The sequence below is a fragment of the Musa acuminata genome, chromosome BXJ1-11 (genome assembly GCF_036884655.1).
Source record: "Musa acuminata AAA Group cultivar baxijiao chromosome BXJ1-11, Cavendish_Baxijiao_AAA, whole genome shotgun sequence".
NCBI classification, from domain to species: domain Eukaryota; kingdom Viridiplantae; phylum Streptophyta; class Magnoliopsida; order Zingiberales; family Musaceae; genus Musa; species Musa acuminata.
Window position 1 is genome coordinate 1,556,447 of NC_088337.1, and position 27,522 is coordinate 1,583,968.

Consider the following 27,522-nt stretch of genomic DNA (forward strand, 5'->3'; position numbering starts at 1 on the left):
TGTGACTCCTTTGCAGAGTACCTTTGGAAAAGCAACCACTATAATCATCTTTTGCCACTAAATAACGAGGATAACAAAGCTGGATTTTCAGATAGTAAGTATCCATGATCATGCCTTGGTTCTCATTAAGTGGTAACAATTAAGTAAATGAGTGAAACCTTTGTCTAGTAGAATTTGTAACTGGAATCTTTAGTCTATGCTCATGGTTTATTCATTTTTTCTATTTTTACATTTAGCTCTATCCAATTCTCTAAAGAAGGAAGAGACTTTATTTCGCTTTACCTGTTTCATGATGTTGTGTTTTCTGCAGGTTTACTAGTTCTACATGCTGGTTCATATCAAATTTGTTTGCTATCATGTTCATTACTTGTTATTTTAATTATATGAAACCCATCTATTGGTTATTAATTTTTTTCTCGAACTAGAATAGATATGTCTACACCGGCTTGATAGAATATGAAAATATTAAATTGTCACGTACAATTTATGCTGCTTTACAAGCTGCCAAAGACTAAAATGGGATGTAGAAAAGCCATCCCATTTATATTAATAAACCAGATGCCTTAGTTCACAATTTATATTAATAAACCGCTTAAACAGCAGAAATAAGAGCCAAACCTCTGCATGAGTTCATCTTCATGAACCAGACTGAGGTGGAAGACCTAATGACAGTTACAAAGCATAATAGGCCATATGGAAGAAAGGAGTAACAGGTAGGTAGGCCTTGATGTTTACAATGTTCCACATTTCAACCACAACAGACGAGAGGTACTCCCACTAGAAAGCTACCATTGAGGTAATTAATTGAGGCTTAAATTTTGCCTACAGGATGAGCTTCCATGATCTTTTTTCTTTCAGTTTCTCCAGGAGCCTCTTTGTTGTAGAACAATGTAATTTGCATACAATTTTGTTGGAAAACGAAGTTTCAGTTATGCGAATGATTTCTTTGTTCTGCTTTGATTTATGTAATTTGGATACAATTTTGTTGGAAAACTAAGTTTCAGTTATGCGAATGATTTCTTTGTTCTGCTTTGATTTGGCTTTCCTATGGGTATATGAGGCACACAACTGACTGCTCCTCTTTGCAGGTACTCTGGCGTGTGGCTGATGACACGGTGTGGTATGCTTTCTAAGTTGGGATATAACATCAATCACTGGGGAGTTTGTTTGGCCGTTCTCTTTCTTTATGGCTTTGTTTTCCGCTGCATCGCTTTCGTTTGCTTGGTGATGTTGAACAAAAAATGAGGTTTATATGCTTCATTCTCTATCCAGTTCAATAAATCGGTGTACATGATACCACGCCATTTTTCGACTCCAGCTTATGCCAGGGATCAATACACGCACAGTACGACCCGGACACGCTTCAGCAACACGATACAAATGTAGTCTAACAAGGCGTGTATACATAAATTTCTCAACTTAATACAAATGGCTTCGGACAAAATTGCTTCTCTTTTAATTAGGTTCAGCACAAACATTGGGTTTTACATGCAAGATGAAACCTTCGACTGACTGACGTTAAAACTGGCATTTGGGTCTTTTAATACATAAAAAAAGGTTTTAAATTCAAATTGATAATTGATAATTACGCTGAAGAGTAATTAATTTAGATTTTAACGAAAGGATATTTGTGGAGGATATATCGTATTAAAATGTAAAGGACACCAAAAAATACGCTGTTTCAGAGTCGAAAGGATGCACATACAAAAACTCCGCAAGCAAACATGTCCAGAGAAACGCTAAGGGAACACGGTCGGTCGGGCGTGTCCTCACCTGAACTAAACGCACTCTTCCACTATTTAGGCGATGAGAGGTGCATTTCGTATCGCCGCTCCCATCTTCTCCACTTTGAATGCCGGTGCGTTGCGTCTCTCTCGTACCCCACCTGCTCTGCTCCTCCTTGAACGAAGCCCTCGTTCGTCCTTCCACCGCCTTTTCTCGGCTTCTCTGCCAATGGCGAATCGCTCGCCGCCGCCTTCTACTTCCACAACGGCGTCAGAAACCCTCGATTCCTCTTCCTATTCTGTGGAGAAGCAGTTCGAGGGCTTTCGCGTCCAGCTCGAGGAGTCGGGGAACGTTCGGGAGCGGATCCGGGCGGTGGTGATGGAGATGGAGGGCGCTGTCCGGCTGATGCATTCTAGTCTTCTTCTCGTCCACCACACCCGCCCAAACCCAGGTTTCAAGAATCGAAGAAGTGGTTTAAATTTGTTCCTTTTTTCCATTTCTTGATGTTAGGGTTTTGGAAGGGTTTTAGGGGACTGTCGCCTGTTTAATGGCTTTGTTATTGGTTTCAGAGGTCTTGGAGAAGGCTAAAGTTCAGATCGAAGTGCTCAAGGATCTCTTCGGTGGGCTTGCTGAGATCCTTCGTGAATGCCCGGGACAGTATTACAGGCGAGCAGATTCTCTTTGGGCGGGCTATTGGAGTCTAATTTTTTTTTTTTTTTTTGGTATTGTTCTTGTTATGCTTTTCTGTTGGATGTGCTTGAACGAGGGATCTTTTTGGTGGCAGGTACCATGGTGATTGGAGGAGCGAGACCCAGGCAGCAGTATCACTCATTGCGTTTCTGCACTGGTTGGAGACGGGCAATCTTCTCGTTCATGCGGAAGCTGAGAAGAAACTCGGATGTGAGCCTTTCTTTACCCTTGAAGTTTCCTGTCTAATGAGCTTCTCTTATTTCATGATAGTAAACATATTTTTTTTATCACAAATGATGCATAATCATGTATTTGTCTTTCTGACAGCTATGATACTATGATTGCATTGATGCATGAGATAAATTTAAGTTCCATTTGTGGAAAGTGGATTTTATGAGAATGTCTGTATTCTCTATATGAATTCTTGAAAACAGGAATGTCTGTATTCTCTGTATTTTATGAGAATGTCTGGATTTTATGAGTTCCATTTGGCCTGTTCCTCTGATTGTTTTGGAGTTTGGACATAAAAAGATGTCAACGTGAGTTTCAAAAGAAATAAGAAGCTTTCTTCTGTGGAACTATGCTGATGTTACCTGTCTGTATCATCTCAATGGCCAGTAATTATGGAGGACACTTTGGATTAAAAAGTCACTCTTTTTCTTTCCTTTTGAATAAGTAACTTTGGTTAATTTAGCCGACATTTGTGTGTTCTCTAGAGCAAGGTTTGCCTTACTGGTTCGAGTCGGTATGTCGCCCGGCCGACAGCACCACACGTCACGTACCAGACTGTACAAGTGTACTGACACACAGTACATCAGTAAGTAGCGGTGTTTCGAAGAGGAAGAAAAAAGGGAGAAGAGGAAGGGATGGCAGGGGGAGGAAGAAAGAGGGAAGAAGAGGAAGTGGCGGAGGAAGAGGAACAGGAGAAGGGACCTTACCTGAGACATGGCGGTGCAGTGAGGTCGCCGCAAGCGGAGGTTGCCATCGCCATCAATCGGAGGGGACGCGGAGGCGGAGGTGGAGGCGATGCACGCGAGTGTGCAGAGACGGCACTTGCGTGAGGGTTTCCCACTTCCCTTTTATATGGTGGACTGGACTAGTGCGGTTCCACGTATTGGTCAGCGCTTGAACCAATACGTGCTGTCTGTTTCGTACTAGTCCGAGCGAAACGGAAACGTTGCTCTAGAGAACATTTAGGGTATGGTTATGGAGAAGTGTAATGTATCAAGTCAAATAGGAGATAACAGACTTATCTTGCATCTTACAGTCAAAGTTTTAATCTTTTTTCTTTTATGGTGGTTTTATTATGGGTGATCATTTCAGCTCATGTTGCATTGTCTAGCAGTGAACATGAGAAGGTATTAGTGTCTCAAAACTGTTAATCTTATTAGTAACAAATTCTTCAGTTGCAATGATAGTTTAGAGACAAATAATTGTTTTAGTGGATTAAGCTCTATGAAGTAATTCAGTTGTGTTGGGAATTATACTTTTCACAGTGCAATTATGAGATGTATAAGTTTAAACATGTATAATGGTACAGTAGATGGAAATTATTGAATATCAAAGTTTTAATCTAAATATGAGATGTTAAATAGCTACCTTATCTGTTTACCATTGAAAAATCTGAATATTAATCTTGCAATGCAATGAGTATTGATAGCTCTCTTTGGAGGTTAACTGTGTGATTGATTTAAAAGAGAAATAGTTCAAAGAGATAGCTGGCAAAGAATATTACAGAATGAGGTGAATAATTTAAAGTGGTTATTTGAAGAAGGGAAATAGAAAGGGGAAATTGAAAACTCTGCAATTATACTCCTACATGGATGTTAAATATAAAGAGAAAACTCAACCATTAAACGACACTATTGATACTAAAGTCTGTTGGTTGCAAGTCAATAAATCCAACATCACTGTCACAAATAAAACAACAAAATTTAATTTTAATTTTTTTGACAAGAGTGTTCAAAAATTAGAGAAGATTACAACAAACCCAACGTACATGAAATTCTCTGAAATCAAAGACAGTTTTGAGTGGTACTCTTAGAAAAACAGAGAAGCTTGAGTGATATTTTTTATTGCTTATTCATGAGATTCATCTTGTTGCTTGGTTGAATGTGCTGATTTTGAAGGATCACTGCTTAAATTTAGAATTCCTAACGTAATTTCATGAATTGGAAAGGAAATAAGGCTTATTTAATCACAACCTCCACAATAAATATTTTGTGATGTATCCTTTATATGCCATTAAGGGAACTTCTTGGAACAAAACAAAATGGATAATTTGAGTTGTATATTTTGACCTTGTTTACAGATTGTCTATCTAAAAATGGTTAATGTTAACCTACCTGAGATCTCAAAAAGTACATCATGATTTACAAAGGAAACATATGGATTGCATAATTCATGACCTCTAGTATCCATTCCTATAAACAAACTGAATTTTAGAGTGATAAGCCACTATAAGAAGCATTCATGTAACGGTAACACATGTAAAAAATCTTGGACTTTCTTTAACAAGTTCATTAGCTTTGTATTGTTGTCCTTTTCAAGTACATAGTATCATTTTGACCAATGAAATGTATCTCTGGTTTCAATGCATATCCAGTAATACTTTTAATCTAGATCTCATTGGACAACAAAAAAGCTTAACTACTAGTAGTAGTTAATCTGTACAGCAAAAATGAGCCAGTGAGTTAAAGAGTTGGTAACAATTGATTCTTATAAAATTTAGAACATTTAGTGCAGCTTGCTGTGTTACTGCAGCATGACTTAAGTGATATAATGGTGCAGCCAGATGTATTTCTTTATATGATTTAATAATGTGCATTATGATTTTTAGCAAAAGATGTTTGACATGTTGCTTTTCTTGTATGCTTCTATGCAGTGGACAATTCAGAATTTGGTCTGGACATTGAAGATTATCTTATAGGTTAGTGCTCTTTCATAGTATAACTTGCAAATGTTTAGTTGTTGCAGTTTGGCAATGTATGCATGCAAAGTGCCATATTGATGTTCAAGATTCATATCTCACAAGTGAAGTCAATGCTGCATAAGTGAACTGAGCAGATATTAGTAAAATCAGACTTGAATCAATCCCATAATGAAGCCAACCGAAGATTCATGTATGACCTGTCAGAAACAGGCATCATCTACCCAGAAATAGCACTGATCAAGCCTATTTAAAATCTGCATAAGTGAACTGAGCATATATTAGTAAAATCAGACTTGAATCAATCCCATAATGAAGCCAACCAAAGATTCATGTATGACCTGTAAGGAACAGGCATCATCTATCTAGAAATAGCACTGATCAAGCCTATTTAAAATCTGAATAAACATATAAATCTTGAGAGGTTCATTAATGGGTTGCATATACCAAACCTATTGCGGATATGGGAATCTTGTGCTAGTCATTGTTCGAATTTTAGTCATTCAGCTTTCAAAAAAAATTTCTTCTGAAAAATAAACCTGTATTGCAGATCTGGTTTGCAGAGAAACTAATAGTGAATTCTAATATAAGTTTGGGACTGCTAAAGTTAAGACATGAAGTTACGAAAATTCATGTTTATGTTATGCAATATAAAATACAGTATTCAATTTTCTTAATAAAATGGTTTTCCTACAGTTTCTTGTGGTCTATGAAGCATCGACACGTCGATTTTGTGAGACACGGACATGTCGTCGACATGGCTGGACACGCGTTAGACACATGTACAGCCATGTCTTTTTTATTTATTTTGTTGAACACGGCACCACACGTGTGAAATCTCTTTGTCGACGGTTTCTTTGAGGATTTCTTGTTTGTCACGTTATGAATAGGATCGTCGGTCGACATTAAATCTCGATCGCTTGCCTCCACCACCTGTGTCCTGAAGCCTTCTTCCTTCTTCCTCACTGGCATGGACTGTGGAAGAGGCTTCACCCTCGGTCCAAACCCCTTGCATTCGTCAGACCACCACGACACAGCCCTTGCGACCTCACCGGTGCCCAACGAAACCTTCTTCCTCACCTTCTGCGATGTAGACCTTCTACTACTACGTCGTAGGGGACCACGCTAACCCATCCTTCGTAGTTTGCCCACTTCTACTGTACCAAACCCTATGTGATCCTCTCTTTCTGCTTCCTAGGACCCAGATTTCCCGTTTCTGTTTTGATCTTTGGGTTTGGTTCCAGATTTCCTGCCCTCCTTTCTGGGTCTTGATTTGTCGCAGGGCATCTTCCGTAAGTTCTCTTGATCATCTTGGAATTTGAAGCTAGAAAGCAACACCACCTGGTTTGAGATCGGGTGCCACTTGTTTTTGTTTTCCCTGCATGAGTTCGGATGCATAGAAGCACAAAGATAGTCTCAAATCCTTTCATAAGAAAATGTCTTTTGATTCGATTGTCAAAAATCATAGGTATGGCTCGCATGAGTAGTTCTAGATTTGAGAAGCAAGATGTTTAGGGTTTGTTCCTCTCATAAATAAGAAGTTAGATTACACAGATTCTTTGATTGTGGTTTAACTATTGTCCGAGCTCTTTGCTTTCTGCAAATTCTGAACTAAAACAAGATTCTGGTTTATTTTTCACACACAGATGGATGTCTAAAGTTTTGTGGATTCTGTTCCACGCTAGTGTCTTGGTATATTGATATCAATGGTATCTGACTTCTTATTAACATACTAAGCGACCTAAAGAACTGTAGTCCTACTTAGACTTCCACTACAGTTTAATACATTCTTCAGATTTTGTGAGCTTATATTTTGAAATTGTATTTTGCTGTTATCAAGAAACCACATACCATATCTTTACTTGATGTTATATGTTACATATGGTAGAGATCATTTCCTCATCCAATTTTCCTAAGCTTATATTATATAATTTGGTTTCTGAACTTTTTCTTTCATGTTCTTTTATTATTTTGTTTTTGTGTTCTAGAGGTGTTAGGCTCGGATGGAATTCTTGAACTTTATGAGGAGGAATGTTATTAGTGTTAGTGCTAAAAAAATATATTAATTGAATAATATATATATATATATATATATATATATATATTAAAAAAATACATGTAACTTCGTTGTGTCCGTGTCCTAATTTTTGAAAAAAAAATGATGTATTGCCATGTCCGTGTTATGTTGTGCTAGTGTCCCGTGTCTGTGCTTCTTAGCTTGTGGTAACATATTACCACAAAGTTGATTTGAGATTATTAATAAAGCCTAAAGATCGTCACTAGATTAAAAATTTCAAATGATACTGGAAGTTAGATTTGTGAGATCTTTTATGATACTTTTATTTAATTTATATATAATAGTTGTGTTCTAGAAGTCTTTATTTGTTATAATAGATTTCTATCGAACTAACATCGAATAGCAATAAGCAAGAAAATGCGCTTTCAGTGTTGGGTTTGAGAAGTTACTATCCTTGCACTTACAAATATGTAAGCCTCTAGCCAACTGAACTTCAAAGCATGGTTCGTCTTATCGGTCTATACTGGTGTATCGATAAGTCGTCGGCACGATACATATCTAGGCGTGCCAATGTACCGTGTGTCGGTACAATGGGACGTACTGACAGTATGTACAAAATCATCGAAAATAGCATAAAAAACCTAAAAATAAAAAAAGTTAGATTAGAGTTTTTAAGTTGGAAATAAATATAAATTTAGTATAATTTTAGCAAAAATAAGATAAATTAGGAAAGAATAGTGACACATCTTTTATGGGCTTTAAGGAGTAGCTTTGTGATACGTTCTGGAGTGTCCTTCTGTTAATATTAAATTATCTACAAGAAAATGATTTGAATTGTTAGATTATTTTTTAAACAACTTAAACTTTAAGATTCAAATGAATTAAGTAATCAATTGATGAATATGCCTGATTCTATCACCAAAAAGAATGATGAGACTCCATGGGCAGTGGATCAAGGTCCTCGTTCCTATTTATCTATATATCAATTTAATATATTTATCAGACTTAATCCTGAGGTGATGGTGCATCAATATGGTGATGGTCATTGGTGCATCAATATGGTGATGGTCGTAGTCTGATTACCGTGAACCACATGTGTCCGAGGTGACTCTTGAGGTAAGGACAAATGTGGCATGTATTGGTGCGGAGCATGATGAATGTCAAAACTTCTACTTTCACTATTTATTTGTTGCTTCGTATTATGAGATCGATTACCGTATGGGCGTAAGATTCTTTATAATAGAATGACTATGAATACGATGAGCTTCGCTTTGTGTCTACATCGTGTAGACTCTGTCTCATTTACTCAAAATCATCCACTGCCTTCCCCTTCCGTGTATAAACTTGACTAGTACCTCGTCGAGCTCCATGATTTGAATCATGGGTGGCATGTGTAAAATATTGCTCCTCAGTCCATGCACCACCCTCAAATTGTGTAGATGAGACTATCGACTCCCCAACGTTATCGCCATCATTGGTTGAGACATAGTTGTCCATATCATTGCTATGTCTTTGGACCAAGCTGGTTGTTGAATGCGATTGCGAGGGTGTCTCGTCACCCGACTCGATTCTTTCCAACGGTGTAACTGATGCTACTATCTTCCCCTTTGCCTTTGTACGCTGGGCGAACGACTGTGACGGTTGGGTGTCTTTAGTTTCTCTTGATTAGAGTGTTTTCCCTCTTAACCCTTCCAAATTTGATCTAATCCACAAATCGCAACTTTGTTGAGTTTAGGAGAGTAAAAATGTGAATGAGAGAGAGATGTAAGTGATAAATGGTCAATTTGACCATTTGAAATAGGGCAATATCAGCTCTTGATCGGTAACGGTCAAAATTCGACCGTTACTGATCGGTACAGATCAGTATTGGTCGGATTTCGATCGTTACCGCTCAGTATAGACCTTGTATCGCTCGATATGGGGTCATGTACCAGTACCGCCCGGTAGAGGGCAGTCCGCGTATCAATCCCCTATCGGACCGGTATGTACCACCCATACCGGCCAGTACAGATCGGCACAGTGAACCTTAACTCGGAGTGTTTGTTGAACATCTGAATCCAATTGGCTTCAAATTCTTGGCTTAAGCTGGAAGGATTCTTTTGCTTTATTGGTGAGACATATATTAGGTCTTTAAATTTCATCTTAAATACTTCAAAATCTTTTCATCTCTTAGTGGATATCCAAGCAGCTTGCTTCTTCAAGCATGTGACACACATTCAGCATCAATGTAAGAATAAAAAAGAGAGAGAAAAGGTTGGTTCGTAATTCTGTTATATATATATATATATATATATATATATATATATATATATATATTCTGACTTCTCTGTATAGAAAGTCATGTTTCAAGAAATGTGTTCATGATAGTATCGTTGCTCATCTTTTAAGGCCTATAAATATCAATTGTACGTTGGTAGGTTCATTTATCTTTTTACACTCTTAGTTCATTGGTAATCTTTTAATGGTAAGTATTTAATGAGCTGTTTCTGCTCATAATTTGGGAAGCTTTTCACTCTATTCATACAGTTTGTTTTTTCCTTTTTCAGGAATATGTTTCATGTCCAATGAGTTGGTAAGAATGTTTTTTTCCTGTCAAGTCATTAAAATTTCTTTATTATAAAGCTTGGTACATATGACACTCAGAATCTTGGTGAACATAAACATGGTTAGCATGTGTAAACTTTTATGGTTACGTAACAATGGTATTATGGGCTTTCTGGATTGTTCAGTGTGTCAGTAGGTGTGTTTCAATTTATTGATTTGTCGGACAAAAAAAAGCCAATTGATTGCAATTTCGAATTATTATTCTTCCATTGAGTTTATGTAGCAGTATTTAGAAGTATTTCCTGAAATTACTGGCTGTTTTTGCATGTCTAGCCAAGATATGTGGTCAACCAAGTTACTGCTGGGGATTATGATTGTCCAAAAAACGTGCTCAAGTTCTTAACCGATCTCCATTCTGCTTTTAGAATGCTTAACCTACGAAATGACTTTCTGCGCAAGAAGTTTGATGGTAGGTTCTATGTTTCTGATTTTAAAATTGTTATATCATTTTGTAAGTAACGGGCATGATAGCAGTTGAAAAAATGTGCATGCTTAAATCTAAAGATGAAAAAAATGCATGACTTAGTTCAATTTCTCCAATGCTTTTTGGCAGGAATGAAGTATGACTTGAGAAAAGTTGAAGAGGTCTACTACGATGTTAAGATCAGAGGCCTCGGATCTGGGGACACGATGCAGGGGCATGCCACCCAAGCTTAATGGACTGGAGACAATTTGGCTGCTCAAGGTATATATATATATATATATATATATATATCTACAGTTGCGTAGTTTGTTCCATTTGATATATTAGGCATAAATCATTGTAGCTGTTGCGCATATTTTCTTGGTTTTCTAGATGTCGCTGACATGTAGTAATTCCGTGCTTCAAGTGTCTTTGGATCCAATCCACGAGGACTGGAAAATGAAAGAGTAAGAACAAGTTATCTATATACCTTCGTGGTGCTCTGGTAGCTACCAATGAACAATGTCATTCATTATATAGTCAGGATCAAGTTTCTTATGTCAACCAGCGGAATCAAACCTTAGTGTATATTGCCCTGGTTTTACCCCTATGTCATAGCTGTTGTCGTTTGGATCCTGTAGACCCGTTTCACATAACAGCATGCACAAGTACTTGATAATTTTTTGCTGCCGAACGGTCTCCCTATCTCGACCAAGAGAGGTCCCTGGTGTAATACTGCGCGTTCTTGTTGAGGCATCTTACTTGGTTTGGTTTATCTTCCATGAGAAGCACCCCGAAGCAAATTGGAAATGCAGGTGTAGGTGGCATGTCATAGTTGTACCATTCCCATCTTCAAAAGAAAACATTCTGGGAACAATAATAGGTTCAGTATGAACCTTTGTACACTTCCACACGCGAACACGGAATCAATGCGATGATTGGATGAAACGCGGGGTCCGCCGGACGCGTGTCCTATCATCCGTCCCAATCACCGCAAGAACCCAATGCTTCTTGTTAGACCCCCGGGGCAGTGCTCGTGTCCGGGGGGGTACCGTATCTAAACGCTCACGATTATTCATCTTCTCATCACAAGTCATTCGGTGGAAAGGACTTCTTCTTATGTTAAGAGCCGAATCCACGCAAAGCTGGGATTTGAAGCCAAGAAAGGGCCCATTCCACCGTCCGCGCACACCAAGTCTCCCGCCAGAGACTTGCCGCTCTCCTCGAAAGCTCCCTTCCATCCTCTCCTCGGGAAACTCGATCCGGTGCTCTTTCTTGGCCTCAAAGCTTCCAACTTCCTCCCACCACAATACCATCCACCACCCTCTTTGAGTGAGTTTTGGACGCTGGTCTTGGCCGAAGCTGAGGCTCATGGCGTCTGGTGACGACGGGCTTCTTGCACTTCCTGTTGCCTCTAACATGGTAAGCCTCTTCTTTTTATGGCGGGATGGCAAAACGATGCATCTGTTTGCATCTTCTCCACACTTGAAGATTCTAGAGTGAGGCTGAGAGATGAATGTCAATAAGGCTTCTGTTTCTATTATTGTTAGCATTGGGATTTTGGTTGTTGATCATGGTGGCATTATCTTGTTTGTGTCAGCTGAAGGTCGGGGAACGTACTACTCTCACATACTTCCAATAAAATTAGTGCCTTGTCGCCACGGGATAACAATTAACGATACATCACTTTCAGAGTGGTTAACTGATCCAATGTGTGTCATGCAGGGAAGGAAGAGCACCAGTATCCAAAATAGAAGGTTAAATCTTGAAAAGGAGGTGAGTTCCTAGTTGTCTCTTTTGCTTTTTCAAGTGGAAGCTAATTGAACAGTACCTGAGACCTTAACGCTTCCTGTGCTTTGTTTGTATCAAGAATTGGGGGAAAGACAAAACAAACGGGGAGGAAGTTTGAAATATCTTGTTTGTTTGAAAGGAAAACAGAATGAGAAACAGAAAAAAAAAAAAAAAAAAAAAAAAGGAATGATAAACAGAATAATTGAAGGAAACAGAGGTATTGTTTTCTCTTGAAGTCAACTTTTTACATTCTATTATCATCAGAGAAATTTGGAGAAGATTCATAATTTCAAGCAAAGTTGTCTTGTTTGTTTTCTGAAGGAGTGAAATTTTGGGTTTTTCTTTTCTTTTCTCTGACCACCTTCTCTTTCTCTTCTCTAGTAATTACCCCAGTGAATAATAATAAACATAAGCATTACATCTGCTGTGGTTTCAAACGTAATGTTGTTTCCAGGTGGCCGAACTGCAAAGGATGCTCCATGATGAAGAGAAAGTGCATGAAATTTTGGAACGTGCATTGCTTCCACAAAATGCTCTGTTAACCCTTCGTATCTCAAGTTTCCTTCCAAAAAAGGTACATCCTCCTTAAATTTGTGCATCTCAAGGAAGACATGCATTGGAAAATACAAAGGTGCAAACTTAAAGTTACAATAATGTTAACTTGTCCTTTAAATTGAGCACCTATAAGCAGTTTCTGGGTTTGAAGGCAATCCAACATTGTAGCCAGCAGAGGACCGGTTTGCAGCTTAAGCTCTACCATGATGATGACAAACAATAATTCCTTTATTATATAAAGGACTTTGTTATTGTCATTTGTCTGGAAATTTATGACTAGGATTTTGACACCTGCATCATTTATGACAAGTAACAAATCCAGTCCAGTCAAGCTATTTTAACTTGAACTTGGTGCTCGAGGACCCCTATAATGGTTCTGAAGTCAATAGTCAGATTAATATCTAATCATTGCATGCTGAGATATCCATATAAGCAGTTTTTCCCATCTAGTGTTTTTTTTTTAACCTCTCAGACAATACCATTTCTGTGTTCTACATGACCAGTGACACCAGAGATTATCAACATTTAGTTATATTATGCATATGAGGAGTTTTGTATTGTTGCATTTGGACAGACTTTGATACAGATGTATAACATGCTCAATTTGAAATTTAAATTAAGCAAAGTAACTTTATGTTAATAAAACATACTCTTGTTTCATGTTGGCTATTGGATTATGGTTATATATTTAACAAAATTATTATACTGCCTAAGTTATGCTGAGTTGCGTAGCTTTTGAAGCACTAGCACTTATTTAACCAAACTACTGTAGTTCCTAAATTTTTCTTAATCTAGTAGTTTTTAGGAACTATAGAACCATGGCCGCCATTATCATACACATCCTTACTTTGTTATCCAACTTCACCTCAGTTGATTCCAATGTATGTTGTGTGCATGATGACATGAATTTTAAATGAGAGTTATTTCATAGTATGTTGTTTTTTTTCTTGCTAAAATTCTTTCAAGGAGAAGTAACCCTTTTACAGTCAAAAAGATAAATGCCAATTTACCAAAAGAAACAGGGATGGATATGTTAGAACATCATTGTACAACTTTAGATTTCTTCCTTTTTCTATAAATAATTTATGATGATAAATGAAAGTTTTCATATGCTTGTCCTCTTGAAAGTTCTTTCTCAAACTTGCCTCTGGGATGACATAGCCTGAAGTGTCTACCATGTTCACATTTAGTTTCCACACAGTTCATTCCAAATTAAATTTCTAAAGTGTGTTCATGGTCTGCCTAGTTTGAGAATTTGAATATCCTAAGTTCCATAATCACTCCATCCTAGCTATTCTCATGCAAAGTGCTTTGAGCTTTCTGACATGAATAAAATGGTGCAATTTGCTATAGGAATTTAGTTCAGTATTGAATTCTTAACTATATTTTTAAGCAAATCCTTGCGATGACTTGTTACCCATTGGGCCAGTTGACTTTTTTCATTTATGAATAACTAGCTTTATGGCCTAATAGAGGATAAAATGAAAGAAACATTTAAGATGGTGTGGGCATATTCAAAAGAGAAATATAGATGGCTTGGATAGATGAGCTAAGTCAATTAGGATGAATGGTGCAAGAAGAGATAGATAAAAAAGAAATCTAAGAAAAATCTATGAGAAACATTAAAACAATATTAGATCATTTTTAATTGGCTTAGGATATTAACTTAAACAGAGCTTAATGAAGTGAAAAGATCAATGTAGTCGATTCCAAATGGATACTTAGGACATTATAGCTTATTGTTATACATATAGTTAGCACCTGGTTCATGATTTTTCATGATTACTGATTCATTTGAACTCAAATACATCCTTACTTTTCTAATGTTGCTAAAAGGAAGAAAGGTATTTCTTTCTTTTTTTTTTCCTGCTGAAAGCTCATCTGACTTGCAGACAAAGGAACTTTTAGCAGAACTTGTAGTGGTGGAAGAGGAGATAGCTCGACTTGAAAGTGAAATAAGTAAAGTTCAAGTAGGCCTACCAAACATGCAAGGAGCTGAAGAACAGAAGACCTCAAAAGTTTTCAACTTTAAGGACACAAATGTAAATGTCATAGTTGAACCTTCAAGTGATAAGTCGGTTGCTTCATCACATGTGCCTGGTCAAGAAATTTTGCAGCAGAAGATATCACTAGAAACCAAGCCTTTGTTCTTTATAAACCAGGCAATAAAAGGAGATTATTTGGTTAACGGTTTCAGCAATATAAGAAGTGCTGGAAGCTTAACCAGGTCTTTCCATTACAAGGGAAGCCAAAGGGCAGTGGAAATTAAGGAGAGAGCTTCAAGGAAAGGTCGAATGCCACAGAAAGCATCCTTGCCTAAATTGCCTCCAAAGCACCTAAGCAATAAAGTAAGTCAAACTCTTTATGCTACCCAGATTGTCCTGCTTAGTTTCAATGTGTATTATGACTATCTAACAACCAATGAGAAACATAAGCAGAATATTGCTGTTATAAATAGAGAGATAAATATGGAAAGAAACATTTGTTGTCTTACAAATGCATTACATCTTTCACTTTTGTTTAAGCTGTGAAGGTTCTGTAGCCCTATATTAAATTAGTTGTTTCAGTTTTACTTTATTAAGCTTTCTATTTGGTGAATGGAACAGAGGATTGATCCATTATTGCACTAAAACCCAGAGTTTCTGTTAACTTCATCCGAATAGATAGATGACAAAAACCACCTGTGTCTACATGTTAGTAATGCCTTGGGAGACTTATGATAAAAGAGAATTCTTACATGTAAAACTGTTCTGTCTTTTTTCTCTAGTTATTTGCTGTTGAAGTAAACTTGTCAGTATTATGATTTTCTGGATGTTGTTCTTACAAATTTTCTTTTAACTATGAGACATTTTGCTTTCTCCAGGATGCTAATGTGGAAAATTTTCTCACAGTATTCAAAGAACATTCTACTGTAAATTCATCAGACAAAAATGGTGGAGAATACCAACCAAACAAGTTATCTGAGAAAATATTGAAGTGCTTGATCTGCATTTTCTTAAGATTTATAAGAACATCACGAGCATTGGATCTAGAAAAATCTGGCAACTTATTAAGATCTGCCAACGTACTGCTACGATCAGGAAACTTCCAGATTGATGGCAGCTTGATGTTGAAGGGAAAAATTCCAACTCAAAGGGAAATAAGGCACCATGATCCTTATGAAATTTTTGAGATTGAAGACTCTCTACTGAGAGATATTGGTCCATACAAGAATCTTGTCAAATTTACCTCATGCTCTTTGGATCACAAAGACATTTCTAGTTCTCTTGCTTTATTAAAGAAGTTAAGGTAAGCTGCACAGCTCACTCTATTTTTAAAAATCAAAGTATATTTTGCATGATTATATCAATGTGTATTATATAAATATGTTTAGCATATCATCATTCAGATTTGCGTAAACAATTATGCATGTAAAGCACTTTCAGTATCTGGGAATTTTGTGCAGAGGCTTACTATAATAATCATGTTTTTTTTTCTGAAATCATTTCCTAAATCTACTTTTGTTATTTCATTCATCCATAAATTCTTATGATAACTACATTTCTTTTTGCCTTCTCTAGACTGTGATGTTAGTCATTGTTTAAATTACTGCCACAGGATCTTAATTAGCAGCCTTCATAAGGTGGACTTGACATTTTTGACCCACCAAGAGAAATTGGCCTTTTGGATAAATGTTTACAACATCTGCATCATGCATGTATAGTATGACTGCTTCCCTTTTGTTAACTTTCTTGATGAGCTCTGTCTAAGAACAATTGCCTGATGTTTCATGCAAATCCATGTTTTACAGAGCTTCCTAGAACTTGGGATGCCTTCAAATCGAGAAATGGCTGAAGGATTGAAGAATAAGGTACAAAGATACTTTTAATGAATGTACATCCGATCACTCTTCATTTTTAAGATGACCTAAAACATCAAGTAATTTCTTTCTCATCAGGCCACGCTCAATATAGGAGGGCACAAACTAAATGCATTAGCTATAAAGCACCTTATTCTAAAGCAATCATCGAACTCTAATGAGGTAGGTTAAGCTTAGCATAATATAACTGTGCTTATTTAGATAATGTTGTGTAGTCAATTGATTGTTGCACAGGATGGCTGGAAAGTTCACAAGGATGATAAAGAAATGGTTCCTAAAGACTATGGATTGGAGCAATCAAACCCCAATATTGTGTTTGCACTATGTTCTGGCTGTAAATCTTCTCCAGCTGTAAGTAAAACTTTCAGAAATTAGACTTCATATTAGTGATTGCTGATGTCATTCTTTATCATAAAAGACCAAATTAATAATGGTCAATTGTACAAGTGGTGGCTGATACCCTTTATGTCCCTAGCATCTGGCATAACCTTTATTTCTATCATAAAATACCAAATTGTATTCAACCATGTCATATTTTATTGTTAGTGAACTTATGCAAGCCACTTCCGAGAACCACTAGGTATATGTAAAGAGTGATAGGTGGCTAATTGCATGCAAAAAATGTCTGTTGATCATGCTTCAAGCTTTAGCAATGGACCAGAGATCCTGTGTGATCTTCCTAATTTCCTGTATTTCACCTATCTTTAATATTTTGGAAACATCTCTATTTTCATCCTCTTCCAAGAAAGTGAGGATTCTTTTCGATTTTGTATTGAGAGGAACCCTCCAATTATGACATCACAATCATCACTGTATGATTGTTAGGTTCAAGACATCCACTTTTGAGCATATGATTGATCGAGAAGAAGTGCTCTGGATTTTCACTAGTCGCATGGGTTAAATTATGTTGTGACTTGTAGCATAACATATTCAAAAGTCTAATGGTGTTAAACTGACTTCTTATCTTAATACTAATTGGCAAATGTACATGTGGTAGTTCTTGATGACCTTGAACCAATGTGACCAAGAAGCATTGCTAGCGATAAGGATAACATATGACGATAGCTTACCCATCGTATGACATCCTATGTTGCTGATGTTATGATTCTTCGATGATGATGGTAATCGATTGAATTTTGTTCAGGTCAGAACATACACAGCCGATGGTGTCGTAGGCGAGTTGGAAAAATCGAAGATGGACTACTTGCAAGCTTCCATAGTAGTGACAAGTACAAAAAGGATTTTGATCCCGCATCTGCTGCACTCAAATATGCATGACTTTGCCAGAGACTTGGATTCTTTAGTTGACTGGATTGTCAACCAGCTTCCAACTTCTTGGCCTCTGAGGAAATCCATGCTAGAGTGCTTGAAGGGAAGGACAGCTGCGAAGATATCTCATACGGTGGATGTTATCCCTAATAATTCTGAATTCCAATACCTTCTGCCCATGTGACTTGATCTTCCTTTGCACTTTTTTTCTTGAAAAGTATGCCGAGCTATTATAGCAGGATGCGAGAAATTATTCCATGTATGTATGCTAATAAGGTCTGGTTTCACTTCCTTTACTTGAGTTAATTGGGAACGATCTGTAAATGTATCAGTAGACAAGAAAATAATAAGCTGTGTGTTTTGGACAAACTAAATGAGTTTACAGTTGCATTCAGTTGGCGCAGCCAGGAAAAGGACAAAAAAGATCCAGCATGACAAAATTCTAAACTGCTCGTGTTTTTCTGAAATATACATGATGATAAATCTAAAGGTCCCGCTGACAAGGACTTCATAACAGATTCATGCACAAGTGCTCGACATTGGTAGCCAGGTTTTGCCAAAATAGTCGTGGATGTAAAAAATCCACTAAAGCGGCCAACCAACAAACCAGTAAATGTGTACAACTACTCTTCCATGTTGCTCGACTTACAACGTCCTTTGCACACAACTGAGTTTTTATATATGCATCTAACTCAACATCTCGTACTCAATGAATGAAAGTTTATATATTAAATAGAAAGTTTATACTGCGCCCTAACCATGGCATGGCAGCCACTCATTTTGATAATGTCAAAATTTTACCCTGAGATTTTACACTCATTTGCAAGCAAATGGACACCCTAACATAATTAATACAATCTTGAAAGATCTTGAAGAGGTCAGGCCCCAGCACGTGTCTCATTGGCTGGCTGGCTTCTGTTTCTTCTTCCTCCGTTTCTCGTTTGTGTCGCCTCTCTCCGTACGCTTAGATTGCCATTGACGGATTTCCATGAGCTTTGCCTTGGCATCCCGGAAAGGTGCTTCGGATCTCATCGACATCAACTCCTGGTAGACCACACACCACAATATCATCATCCACCAGCACCGTAAGTAATAAAAGATATCTAGGAGTATCTACCTTGAGATGATCCATGGCTGCAAGATTAAAACCGATAGTGTCTTTGCATTCCTGTGAAATGAAAAGAATCTCAATTGGTGTTCAGTGTTCACAAAAATAACGTCCATAAATAATAATGCATCACAAGGAACTAGTAGATAAAGAATAATGGGACATCCACTATAACTCATCCTACAAACAACTAAAGAGCAGTCTGTCTATTGGATCCCATCCTCCGACAGAATATCCTGTAAAACTCTTGTCTCTAACTATCTTTTACCCTTTTTTTCCATTTAAAAAGAAAATATAAAATATTATGACGAACTTACATCAAGCAACAAAACCAATGAATAATAGAGCCTCCAAATTTACCTTAACTCTTTCATGAAGAATGCCCTTCAGTACAATCAAAACTGGTCTGGCAGCTTCTGCAGTCGTTAGCTGGTTATGATGTGTTTGCAGCAGTACCGTGGTGACCCTGCAGACAAGCTCGACCTGCAAGCAGTGAATATGCAGTTATGTTTATTTCTTAAGAATGTACTATATATTATGATATAATAAAATCCCGGTCTTAGTTTCATTGAAGCACTACGTGAATACTCATTGTACCAATACATGCAGCCAACTATATCACAACTCATTATGTATATATTTGGTTTTCAATCAAGATTCAGAAAAAAATAAAGACTCCATTGTCATTACCTTGTCAGGAACGAGAACCCATTCTTTCAAATAAGACATAAGCTTCAATGCATCTGAGAACGGCAATGACTGCAAAAGCAGAAGATATGGTGACTTCAGTCAGATCTTTGTACGAACCAAGTCAAACAACCTGCACCTTAGCAAAAATGTTTCTTCACATTTATGTAATTTTGTATTTTGGTTTTCCTTGAATAACAATAAATGTAAATAAATCACCATAATTTTGTAACTTGACCATCTAGATGTAATCCTAGAGCAAATTTCCTCCCAAGGAGATGCATCATACTACAGGATAATTTTCATGTTTTGCAGTTTCTAGCCTAAAGGAACTTCTGATGCAAGAAAATCTTAGTGCTTTTAATGCCTAGTAAAAAAAGACAATAAATCATCCATAACACAAATACTCAGAATACTGGCTAAACATGACCCCTAAAATTTTAGGCTGCCTAGAAGGAAGACATTCTGTCTAAAGGTACACAACAATCTAACATGAAAAAGGTGGAGATTTCTACAAAAAATAAGCATGATAAAAAGGCTTTCCAGTACAAATGCAATATATGAATCAATACAACAAACAAGTTTGAGATAAGTCACTAAAAATAAGCAAGAGAAAACCTGTAAAACTGTAATATTGAACAAAAACTTTGGCATAATATAAGATCCAACAACAATGAACAAACAAAGAACTTGTCACTAACCAGAAGTGTCTGTTCTAGATCATTGGTATTAACATTTGCAAGTGTATGAAGAACATAATCAGATGGAGAAAGCCCCCGCATCATTATATTTGTTTGGAATTCACCTCCTCTTCCGTTTTTCTGGTCCTCCTGAAAATTTAGAAAGGAAAAGAGCACATTAAATTTTATCAATGCGCGTGCATCCTCTTTTGCTTGCAAGAGCAAACGTGCATACATTGACGCAACCCTCCCACCCACATTGGTGGGAGTCTTGTGCAGTGAGCAGCCTTTAACAACATTTTGAACAACTACATAGCAAAATTGAATAATATTGATTGTCCAAGTCAGGTATCGTATAGAGAACGAATATAACACCTGAGTCATAGCTGCAAGAAAAAGATAAGAAATGAACTAGGGTAAAGCGAATGCTGCTGTAGAAAATTTTTGGTAATCAAAGATATTGCAGCTTATTATGTATATACTTAATTCTTATAAAAAGTGCCATAGGTATTCTACTGGTGTGTCGGAAATGCATTGTCAGTCTACAGGCTTAATATTGGTGTGGCATATGATGGTTACTACCTAAAACATAAGAAGAAAAGTTTTGGGCAAAAAAAGAGGTGTATGCACCACTTCCAGTAAGATGTTCTTTCACTTACAAGTTAAGGTTTGACATACAATAGGAATCATCTGCATGAATAAAACACTTAGCTCTAAAAACGAAGCACACAATTCTCTAATGCAAGTGCCCAATTTATTCTTCTCCATTCCCAATGTTCTGTGTGAATTAAAATAATAGTAGCTTCACTGCTTACAAGATGCTCAACAACACAAGTACGACAAACAATGCATAAACCTCCATAGGCATAATTATGCAATACACAAATTTTGAAGAGTATCTTAACTAATACTAGTGTGTTTTGTACAAATTTCCTAGTATATGTTTTGAGATACTAAAATTAGGTTTAAAATTTAACATACACAGGGATATCAAATGCATGAATCAAGAATTTAGAATTTAACAGTGGCGTAAACCGGCAATCCTTGTTGCTGTCATACCATAAAGCACAGACTCTTCAAGATAATCATATTCATATCAGGTTTTAATTTCTCAAATTAAATGTTTGTATATGACAGTAATTTTATAACTCAAATGATGCATAAACAAATACACCGCATGCTTGCACATGTTTGAAATTTCATGCATGCTAATTTGTATTGATAAATATGAATAAATGTACACGTATAATGGTCGAAAAGCACGTGATTAGGAATCTTAAGGATCATTTCCTGTCTAGCTGTTATGCGATAAAAAATTATTCATATTAGGCGATCTAAATATTAAAAACATTAACATTTTCTATGTGTACCTTGTGTTGATCAATTCGTTTTATTTCAGCATCCGCCATATCTAATGCATCAATAACCAAGTCAGTTGCACTCAGGGTTTCCTTGGTTTTCTTGCCTGGAACACCAACAGATCCCTCATCTGGAACCAATTCTTTTGGTGCATATCTGTCTTCATTTATATTGTCCAAGTCAGACTCAAAAAGCTCTTCCAACCTCTTTTCTCTTTCTTCCTACACTCAAACAAGGAATTTAAAGCGCACTTGTTAAATAAACTAATTGTAGAATATATTTGTTAATTTCAATAAGCACAATTTAGGGTTTAGGAATTAAGAAATTTGAACAGTAGAATACCTCAATGAAGAAGGGTTCTTCAGTCCTATCCCAACGGCGAATTGAACGATCATGAGATCCTGTGACAATGAAGTCACCACGATTGCTGACAGCAAGGCACCAAACTTCAGCATGATGCCCCTCAAGAGTTAACAGTAACTCAAACTTATCAGCATCCCAATATTTGACGAGGCGATCTTTCCCCACGCTGAACATGTAATGTGTATTTCTCACAAATTTTACATCCATAACACTGAAGTAAATAAAAAATGGAGACCAAAATCAGCTTTGGCAGATTCATTAACAAAGTAAAGCAAACCTAACTTTAAAGCATCATAAAGACCTGTCAGCATGTGCGAAGATAGATTTGTGGCAGTCACCAAAATCCAAACCCCAGATTTTCAGATTTTTGTCTGCAGAACCACTGACTATAAGGTCACCATCAGACGAAATATCCATACAGAGCACTGGAAGCTTGTGGCCATAAAGGGAAAGAAAAGATTTTAAGGAATCCACGAAGAAGACCTGTAAAACATCCATATATGAATAAGATATAATAGAAGTCATGCCAATCAGGAAAAAGTAGCCTTTTGTTGATAAGAAAAAAAATTAGAAAAAGAATATTACAATTGTCACAGTAAAGCGCACAAAAACAATGCAAATCAACTTAAGACGACTGAGAATGCACAAGTTTTGTGGTGGATATCATGCACATTATATGGAACATGGTGGAGATATGAAGTATACACGTGGAGTATGTCTTCAATATGAACTAGAAGTCATGATTTAGATGAATTTGCTATGCCTTGATGACTCAACAGTCTGACAGATGAAGTGTAACTAGGATTATCTGGTTCAGTCCATTGTAATCAAGTTTGAGCAGAAAATACAGTGATTGATCAATCTTGATTCAAAACTCTCTTCAAGCTTAGCCTCCAGCAGAAAACAATAAACTCGAATGGTTTTAGTCAAACCAGAAAAAGGATAGGTGGAATTGATCAAAGCAGTAAATGGATCAGTTGGACAATCCAGTTTTATATGTCAAAATGTAAATGAATCTTAATCAAACTACATTCAAACAGCAAAAAGAGTGGAAACTGAACTCAAAATGAGAAACAATGGAAACTACAAAAACTCTTTAATGCACTCAAACAAACTGAAGACCCTGATCAAAACCAATTACAATAAAGAATTTGATCATAGTTTATATTTAACATGAACCTTTTAACTATAGTATCCACAATATCGAAGGTCATATACTAATTCCACAAAAGAAAAGCATTATCGTATTCTGCAGATGGTTTGGTTTCTCAACCTAAGTCATGAAGCCACAAGGAAGCCAACCTACAATATCAGATCACCTGTAACAAACAAGCCAATTTAATTTAAGTTCCACATTATACCTCAATTCCACAAGCTATATAGCTAAGCATACCTTATTAAGAATATCCAATAGTCGACAATGAAACTAATAGCATGACACCAACAAAAACTTGTGATACTATTTATACTAATTTCAAACATGGATCTAGTAAAATTCCAAGGATTCATGATCTAGAACCCAAAGAAGAGAACAGATTCACATTCCTCAAGCTTCACAAATTAAAATTTTCAATAAATATGGATCAGCATAAAATATCTCTACAATAAGATGAAATATTACCTTGATTGTGCAATCCAATAGAGAAACAGCGAGGTGCTTAGAATTTGGACTGATACAGACTGCCAAAACATCATCATTCATTTTCAAAGTTCTTACATTTGTCACAGTTAGTTGTTTAGAGTCCTGCAAAGGTTAGAAATGTCAACAAAAAGACCATGACATTATGATGCAAGCATCGGGCATTTCTCATGTGTGCCCTCTGAAAGTTCTATACATGCATTATAAACCTGTAAAACCACAAGAAGATAAATTGGGTATTTCTTATTCTAAAGAGATAAGCAGGACGATCTCAATTTTCATAACTTATATTATGACAAAGAATGACCAGTACAAATACATTTTTTGTGCAAATATAAAGTTTTAGGTGTTAGCAATTTTAAGCAATAACACAATATAATTATAATAGAAACAAACACTTAGAACAAAGTCATCTAAAGTAATGTGTTCACTATTTTCTTTTTCTTTTTTTCCATTTTTAAAGAGTCTCTCACCATCGTAATTGGACTGGTATAGTTATTTCAGTCATTTATTAATTGTAGTGCCAAAAATTTCCTATCTTTAGACCTTAATTAGCCATCTCCGCTTGCGCTTTACCTACAATTTTCATTTTTAAAATTCAAATCCTCTTCTGCTTATATAAGATATTAATATTCTGGTGTCTCACGAAGATGATTGTATCTTTCAGTTGGTCATGTCTCGCTCAATTAAACATCTTTTTGAAGCATTAACACAGCCAAGTAATCTAACAAAAGTTACTTAACATATGAGAATATAATCTCAGATAAAAAATAACAAAGGAGATAGCACTAAAATAACAAAGAAGAACTCTCAGCAAAAATTACTTTGAATTATTTCGATTACTAAAAGGGTCAGGATAGACAAGTGTCATTTTTCTCTGAACCATCATAAATTTTAGCTCAATGTCCAGTAAATTCTCCTATCTAAAACTACTTAACCATCTCATATAGAACTTATGATATTAATCAACCTTTTAGGACTCAAAGAACTAAGAGACCAGCAGAAGTCAATAACTTGGTTTGCACCACAACCTCTCATCTGGACAATAAACACCTTGTATTACCATGAAAGTGCAAATCCACAAACAAAGAACATATTCATGGACACAAAAAACAATAGAGAAATCGATAGGCCACTATATCCTCATCCAATCATTTGCCCACATCTTAAACAACTTATATTCAGCCCCAAAAGCACAAATGCTTCACTTTCTCTGGACAAAGAACAGCAAAAAGATATTCACCCTGAGAGAATGCACAAAGAATCCAGCCTTATAAGCATCATTTAAATAAAGATAAAAATTAAAGGATGATGGGACTGCTATACATTTTCAAAGGATAAAGAACTCGAATAAGACCTGCTAATGTAATCTGAAATGCAGACCAAACTGATTTGCAGAAGAAACAGATCAAAATGTATTGATAACAAACTGACCTACGTATGTCTCGCTTAACACAAAGTGCCATGGTGCAAGGAGAGGCAGGGTAAAGCTTTCGAAAATTTTATTAGAAATGAAAAAAAAAAAAAGATTGCTCTTGTTAAGATCCATGTAGCTGACCCTAGATGGTTAAGATATTACAACTTGTTGTAAGTTCCATTCAAAGATGTTGCTGACATTTGATGGAAATTCCAAATCACAATATCTCTACATTACCAGAAACGAGGTTCAAGGATACTGACTAATTGGGCAGTAAGATTACTGAACACTTTATTATCAAGTATTAGTCTTACTCGGGACATCTAAAACCAAAGAACAAAAGTTAAAATTCTTCAACAATAAAATATCCTTTGCATAGCTAGGAAACTCACATTAACTGGTTTTTGCAACAGCTGATACTCCCAGAACTTAACATCATGGTCTGCACTCCCTGTGACAAAGCCACAGCTGCTGACAGAACCATTTTCATCTGGAATTGGAACAATCGACCTTATGGAACCTGCATGAGCTTCTATCACTTCAATGGAGCTCCCACTACCAACATCAAGTATCTCCAAGGTTCCACTCTTTGTTCCAACAAGTGCATAACGGTTTCCAGGTACAAAAGAACTGCACAATCCATAGCCAGACTCGATTGTGCGAAGGCAGACTCCTGTACTGGGGTTCCAAATCTTTACAGCATTATGACTTGTTGACATCAGAAGGTCATTATCTGAGCTAAGTGTAACGCTTCTAATATCTGAGCGATGTCCATGAAGCTCAATCGAGTACAATTTGGATATCTTGTCTGTATCAATTAAATGAGTCTCTAGCATGTTATTGTTCAAGGACAAGGATAATGTGGCAAGACCGACTTTAGGAACATTAGGACAGAATGCAATAGAGCAAATTTTCTTGCTTGCACGTAAGGTTTGAAGAAGTTTAAACACATCTGACACTGCAACAGTTGGATGCTGAAGTTCCTGGCTGGATAAAGAATCTACAAACCCTCCATTTTCATTATCTACGACCATTGCTTTTGTCATAACCTTTTCTTTCTTTCTGTGAAGCCTCCGCTTAGCCTTGCGCATTGATTCCACATCATCAAGAACGCGATATATTTCCACACTTTTCCCTGCCACTTGACATGCCAAAAGACTTCCAGACTTGTTAAATCTCAGGGTCGCCACCCTATCCTTGTTCTGCCTCTGGATTTCGCCAAATTGCTTCAAAATTTCCCATTTGCTCTCATTCTCGACCATCTCAGCATTGGTTCTAATTTGATAAAACCGGAGCTCAGTGTCTGCTGACCCAGATACCAAAAACCTCTCCTTTTGGTCAACATCCAGAGACCATACTTCGCTGTGGTGCCCACTCACAATCTGTATGCAATGCTGCATTTCAAGATCCCATACCCTAATGAACTTGTCCTTGGAGCAGGTCACAAGCTTCTTTCCAGAATCAAGAAATACAAGGTCTGTCACCTAAAAAGGAACATCAATATCAATCAGAACCAGTAAATCAAGCTTCAAGTATTCGGAAAGGTGAGGTCTTTAGACAACAAGGACATGCCTGGTCTCGGTGACCACGAAGGCGAAATAGTCCGGCTTCACCAACCACATCCCACAGGATGACATCGCAGTCCTTGCCGCCAGAAGCAAGAAGGGAGCTGAGGTGATTATAGCGGAGGGCAGTAACAGCTGATTTGTGGCCATTGAGTGTCGCCTCGCATGTGGCCTTTTCGTAGTCCCATAGACGAATACTACCATCGGCGTGCCCACTTGCGATCTGAAGCGACAGCAAAATGTCAGAGTTATGCAGTAGCGACGAACTGGTCCGGGATAAAGGAGAGAGGGAGGAGAAACCGGTTACCGAAGTGGATGAGGATGAGGGGGAGGCCGCAACGGAGGTGACGGCGAGGGTATGGGAGGAGCGGGAGGAGGGGGAGAAGGTCTTGGAGGCGAGGCCCTGCTTGAGGTTCCAGAGGGCGAGCTTGTCGAGGGCGGGGGCGAGGAGGTGCAACCCCGAGGGATCGTAGGTGATTTTGGAGTCGAGAGAAGCGATGACGCCGAAGGCGAGGCCCGGCTCGTAGCGGAGGTAGGACTTCACCATCGCGGCCGGTAGCTCGAGGGCAGCGGAGCCGCCGGAAGGCGGCAGGAAGAGGAGGAAGAGAGGTCTTGCGCGGAGGTGGTTCTAGGTTTAGGGTTTTGAGACACGCTGCGAGAGGGGATGATCTAAGGAACGGTCCGATTGCGGGCCGAAACCAAGATATCTTTACCCGACCCAATTGGTGCCTACCGGGTCGGATTCATAAAGCGTTCGATTTTTTCTGAAAAATTACAGAATTCTAATAAATGTGCATTCAAATCCAAATATTTTAATTGCCATGGCTTTTCGGATCCAATACTTGAGAATCCATGTATGACA

At 37.3% G+C, this 27,522-nt stretch overlaps 3 protein-coding genes across 8 annotated transcripts; 2 read left to right on the forward strand and 1 right to left on the reverse strand.

Annotated features, from left to right (window-relative positions):
• The first annotated feature begins 1,703 nt into the window (after positions 1-1,703).
• LOC135584115 (uncharacterized) lies at positions 1,704-10,932 on the forward strand. Of its 2 annotated transcripts, none has more exons than XM_009383862.3 (8): positions 1,704-2,176; positions 2,295-2,391; positions 2,510-2,625; positions 5,300-5,344; positions 9,908-9,933; positions 10,239-10,374; positions 10,519-10,650; positions 10,796-10,932. In XM_009383862.3, the coding sequence occupies exons 1-7, from the start codon at positions 1,807-1,809 to the stop codon at positions 10,620-10,622; spliced, it is 894 nt and encodes a 297-aa protein (XP_009382137.2). In that variant the 5' UTR covers positions 1,704-1,806; the 3' UTR covers positions 10,623-10,650; positions 10,796-10,932. The 2 variants fall into 2 exon arrangements, with proteins under 2 accessions (XP_009382137.2, XP_064945012.1); XM_065088940.1 differs by having other exon boundaries at positions 1,705-2,176; positions 10,762-10,932.
• A 133-nt stretch (positions 10,933-11,065) lies between these two features.
• On the forward strand, positions 11,066-18,207 carry LOC135596793 (uncharacterized). 3 transcript variants are annotated; one of them, XM_065088939.1, is made up of 10 exons: positions 11,066-11,790; positions 11,969-12,144; positions 12,614-12,733; positions 14,607-15,062; positions 15,578-16,002; positions 16,312-16,411; positions 16,505-16,564; positions 16,652-16,735; positions 16,808-16,924; positions 17,718-18,207. In XM_065088939.1, the coding sequence occupies exons 2-10, from the start codon at positions 12,079-12,081 to the stop codon at positions 18,024-18,026; spliced, it is 1,737 nt and encodes a 578-aa protein (XP_064945011.1). In that variant the 5' UTR covers positions 11,066-11,790; positions 11,969-12,078; the 3' UTR covers positions 18,027-18,207. The 3 variants fall into 3 exon arrangements, with proteins under 3 accessions (XP_064945011.1, XP_064945010.1, XP_064945009.1); XM_065088938.1 differs by having other exon boundaries at positions 12,094-12,144; XM_065088937.1 differs by lacking the exon at positions 11,066-11,790 and having other exon boundaries at positions 11,833-12,144.
• Positions 18,208-18,545: 338 nt separating this feature from the next.
• On the reverse strand, positions 18,546-27,318 carry LOC135596794 (uncharacterized). 3 transcript variants are annotated; one of them, XM_065088942.1, is made up of 12 exons: positions 26,968-27,318; positions 26,668-26,883; positions 25,488-26,579; positions 23,661-23,783; positions 22,341-22,522; positions 22,019-22,250; positions 21,688-21,897; positions 20,339-20,467; positions 19,641-19,709; positions 19,311-19,433; positions 18,960-19,010; positions 18,546-18,886 (listed from the first exon to the last, which is right to left on the reverse strand). In XM_065088942.1, exons 1-12 carry the CDS (start codon positions 27,205-27,207, stop codon positions 18,740-18,742), a joined length of 2,814 nt encoding a protein of 937 aa, XP_064945014.1. In that variant the 5' UTR covers positions 27,208-27,318; the 3' UTR covers positions 18,546-18,739. The 3 variants fall into 3 exon arrangements, with proteins under 3 accessions (XP_064945014.1, XP_064945016.1, XP_064945015.1); XM_065088944.1 differs by lacking the exon at positions 26,968-27,318 and having other exon boundaries at positions 25,488-26,572; positions 26,668-26,807; XM_065088943.1 differs by lacking the exons at positions 18,546-18,886; positions 18,960-19,010; positions 19,311-19,433; positions 19,641-19,709; positions 20,339-20,467 and adding an exon at positions 20,565-20,703.
• Positions 27,319-27,522: the final 204 nt, after the last annotated feature.

What these genes read in the sequence shown, in the direction of transcription:
- LOC135596794 (XM_065088942.1), bottom strand. Translation starts at nt 27,207, where the DNA reads ATGGTGAAGTCCTACCTCCGCTACGAGCCGGGCCTCGCCTTCGGCGTC. An exon ending in AACGAATTGATCAACACAAG is followed by an intron (nt 20,468 to 21,687) that starts GTACACATAGAA and finishes CTAAATTTTCAG; the next exon opens with GAGGACCAGAAAAACGGAAG. An exon ending in TTCTTCATGAAAGAGTTAAG is followed by an intron (nt 19,011 to 19,310) that starts GTAAATTTGGAG and finishes TTCATTTCACAG; the next exon opens with GAATGCAAAGACACTATCGG.
- LOC135596793 (XM_065088937.1), top strand. Translation starts at nt 11,881, where the DNA reads ATGAATGTCAATAAGGCTTCTGTTTCTATTATTGTTAGCATTGGGATT. An exon ending in GGTTAAATCTTGAAAAGGAG is followed by an intron (nt 12,145 to 12,613) that starts GTGAGTTCCTAG and finishes TGTTGTTTCCAG; the next exon opens with GTGGCCGAACTGCAAAGGAT. An exon ending in CAAGTTTCCTTCCAAAAAAG is followed by an intron (nt 12,734 to 14,606) that starts GTACATCCTCCT and finishes TCTGACTTGCAG; the next exon opens with ACAAAGGAACTTTTAGCAGA.
- LOC135584115 (XM_009383862.3), top strand. Translation starts at nt 1,807, where the DNA reads ATGAGAGGTGCATTTCGTATCGCCGCTCCCATCTTCTCCACTTTGAAT. An exon ending in CCACACCCGCCCAAACCCAG is followed by an intron (nt 2,177 to 2,294) that starts GTTTCAAGAATC and finishes TATTGGTTTCAG; the next exon opens with AGGTCTTGGAGAAGGCTAAA. An exon ending in TCTGCGCAAGAAGTTTGATG is followed by an intron (nt 10,375 to 10,518) that starts GTAGGTTCTATG and finishes GCTTTTTGGCAG; the next exon opens with GAATGAAGTATGACTTGAGA.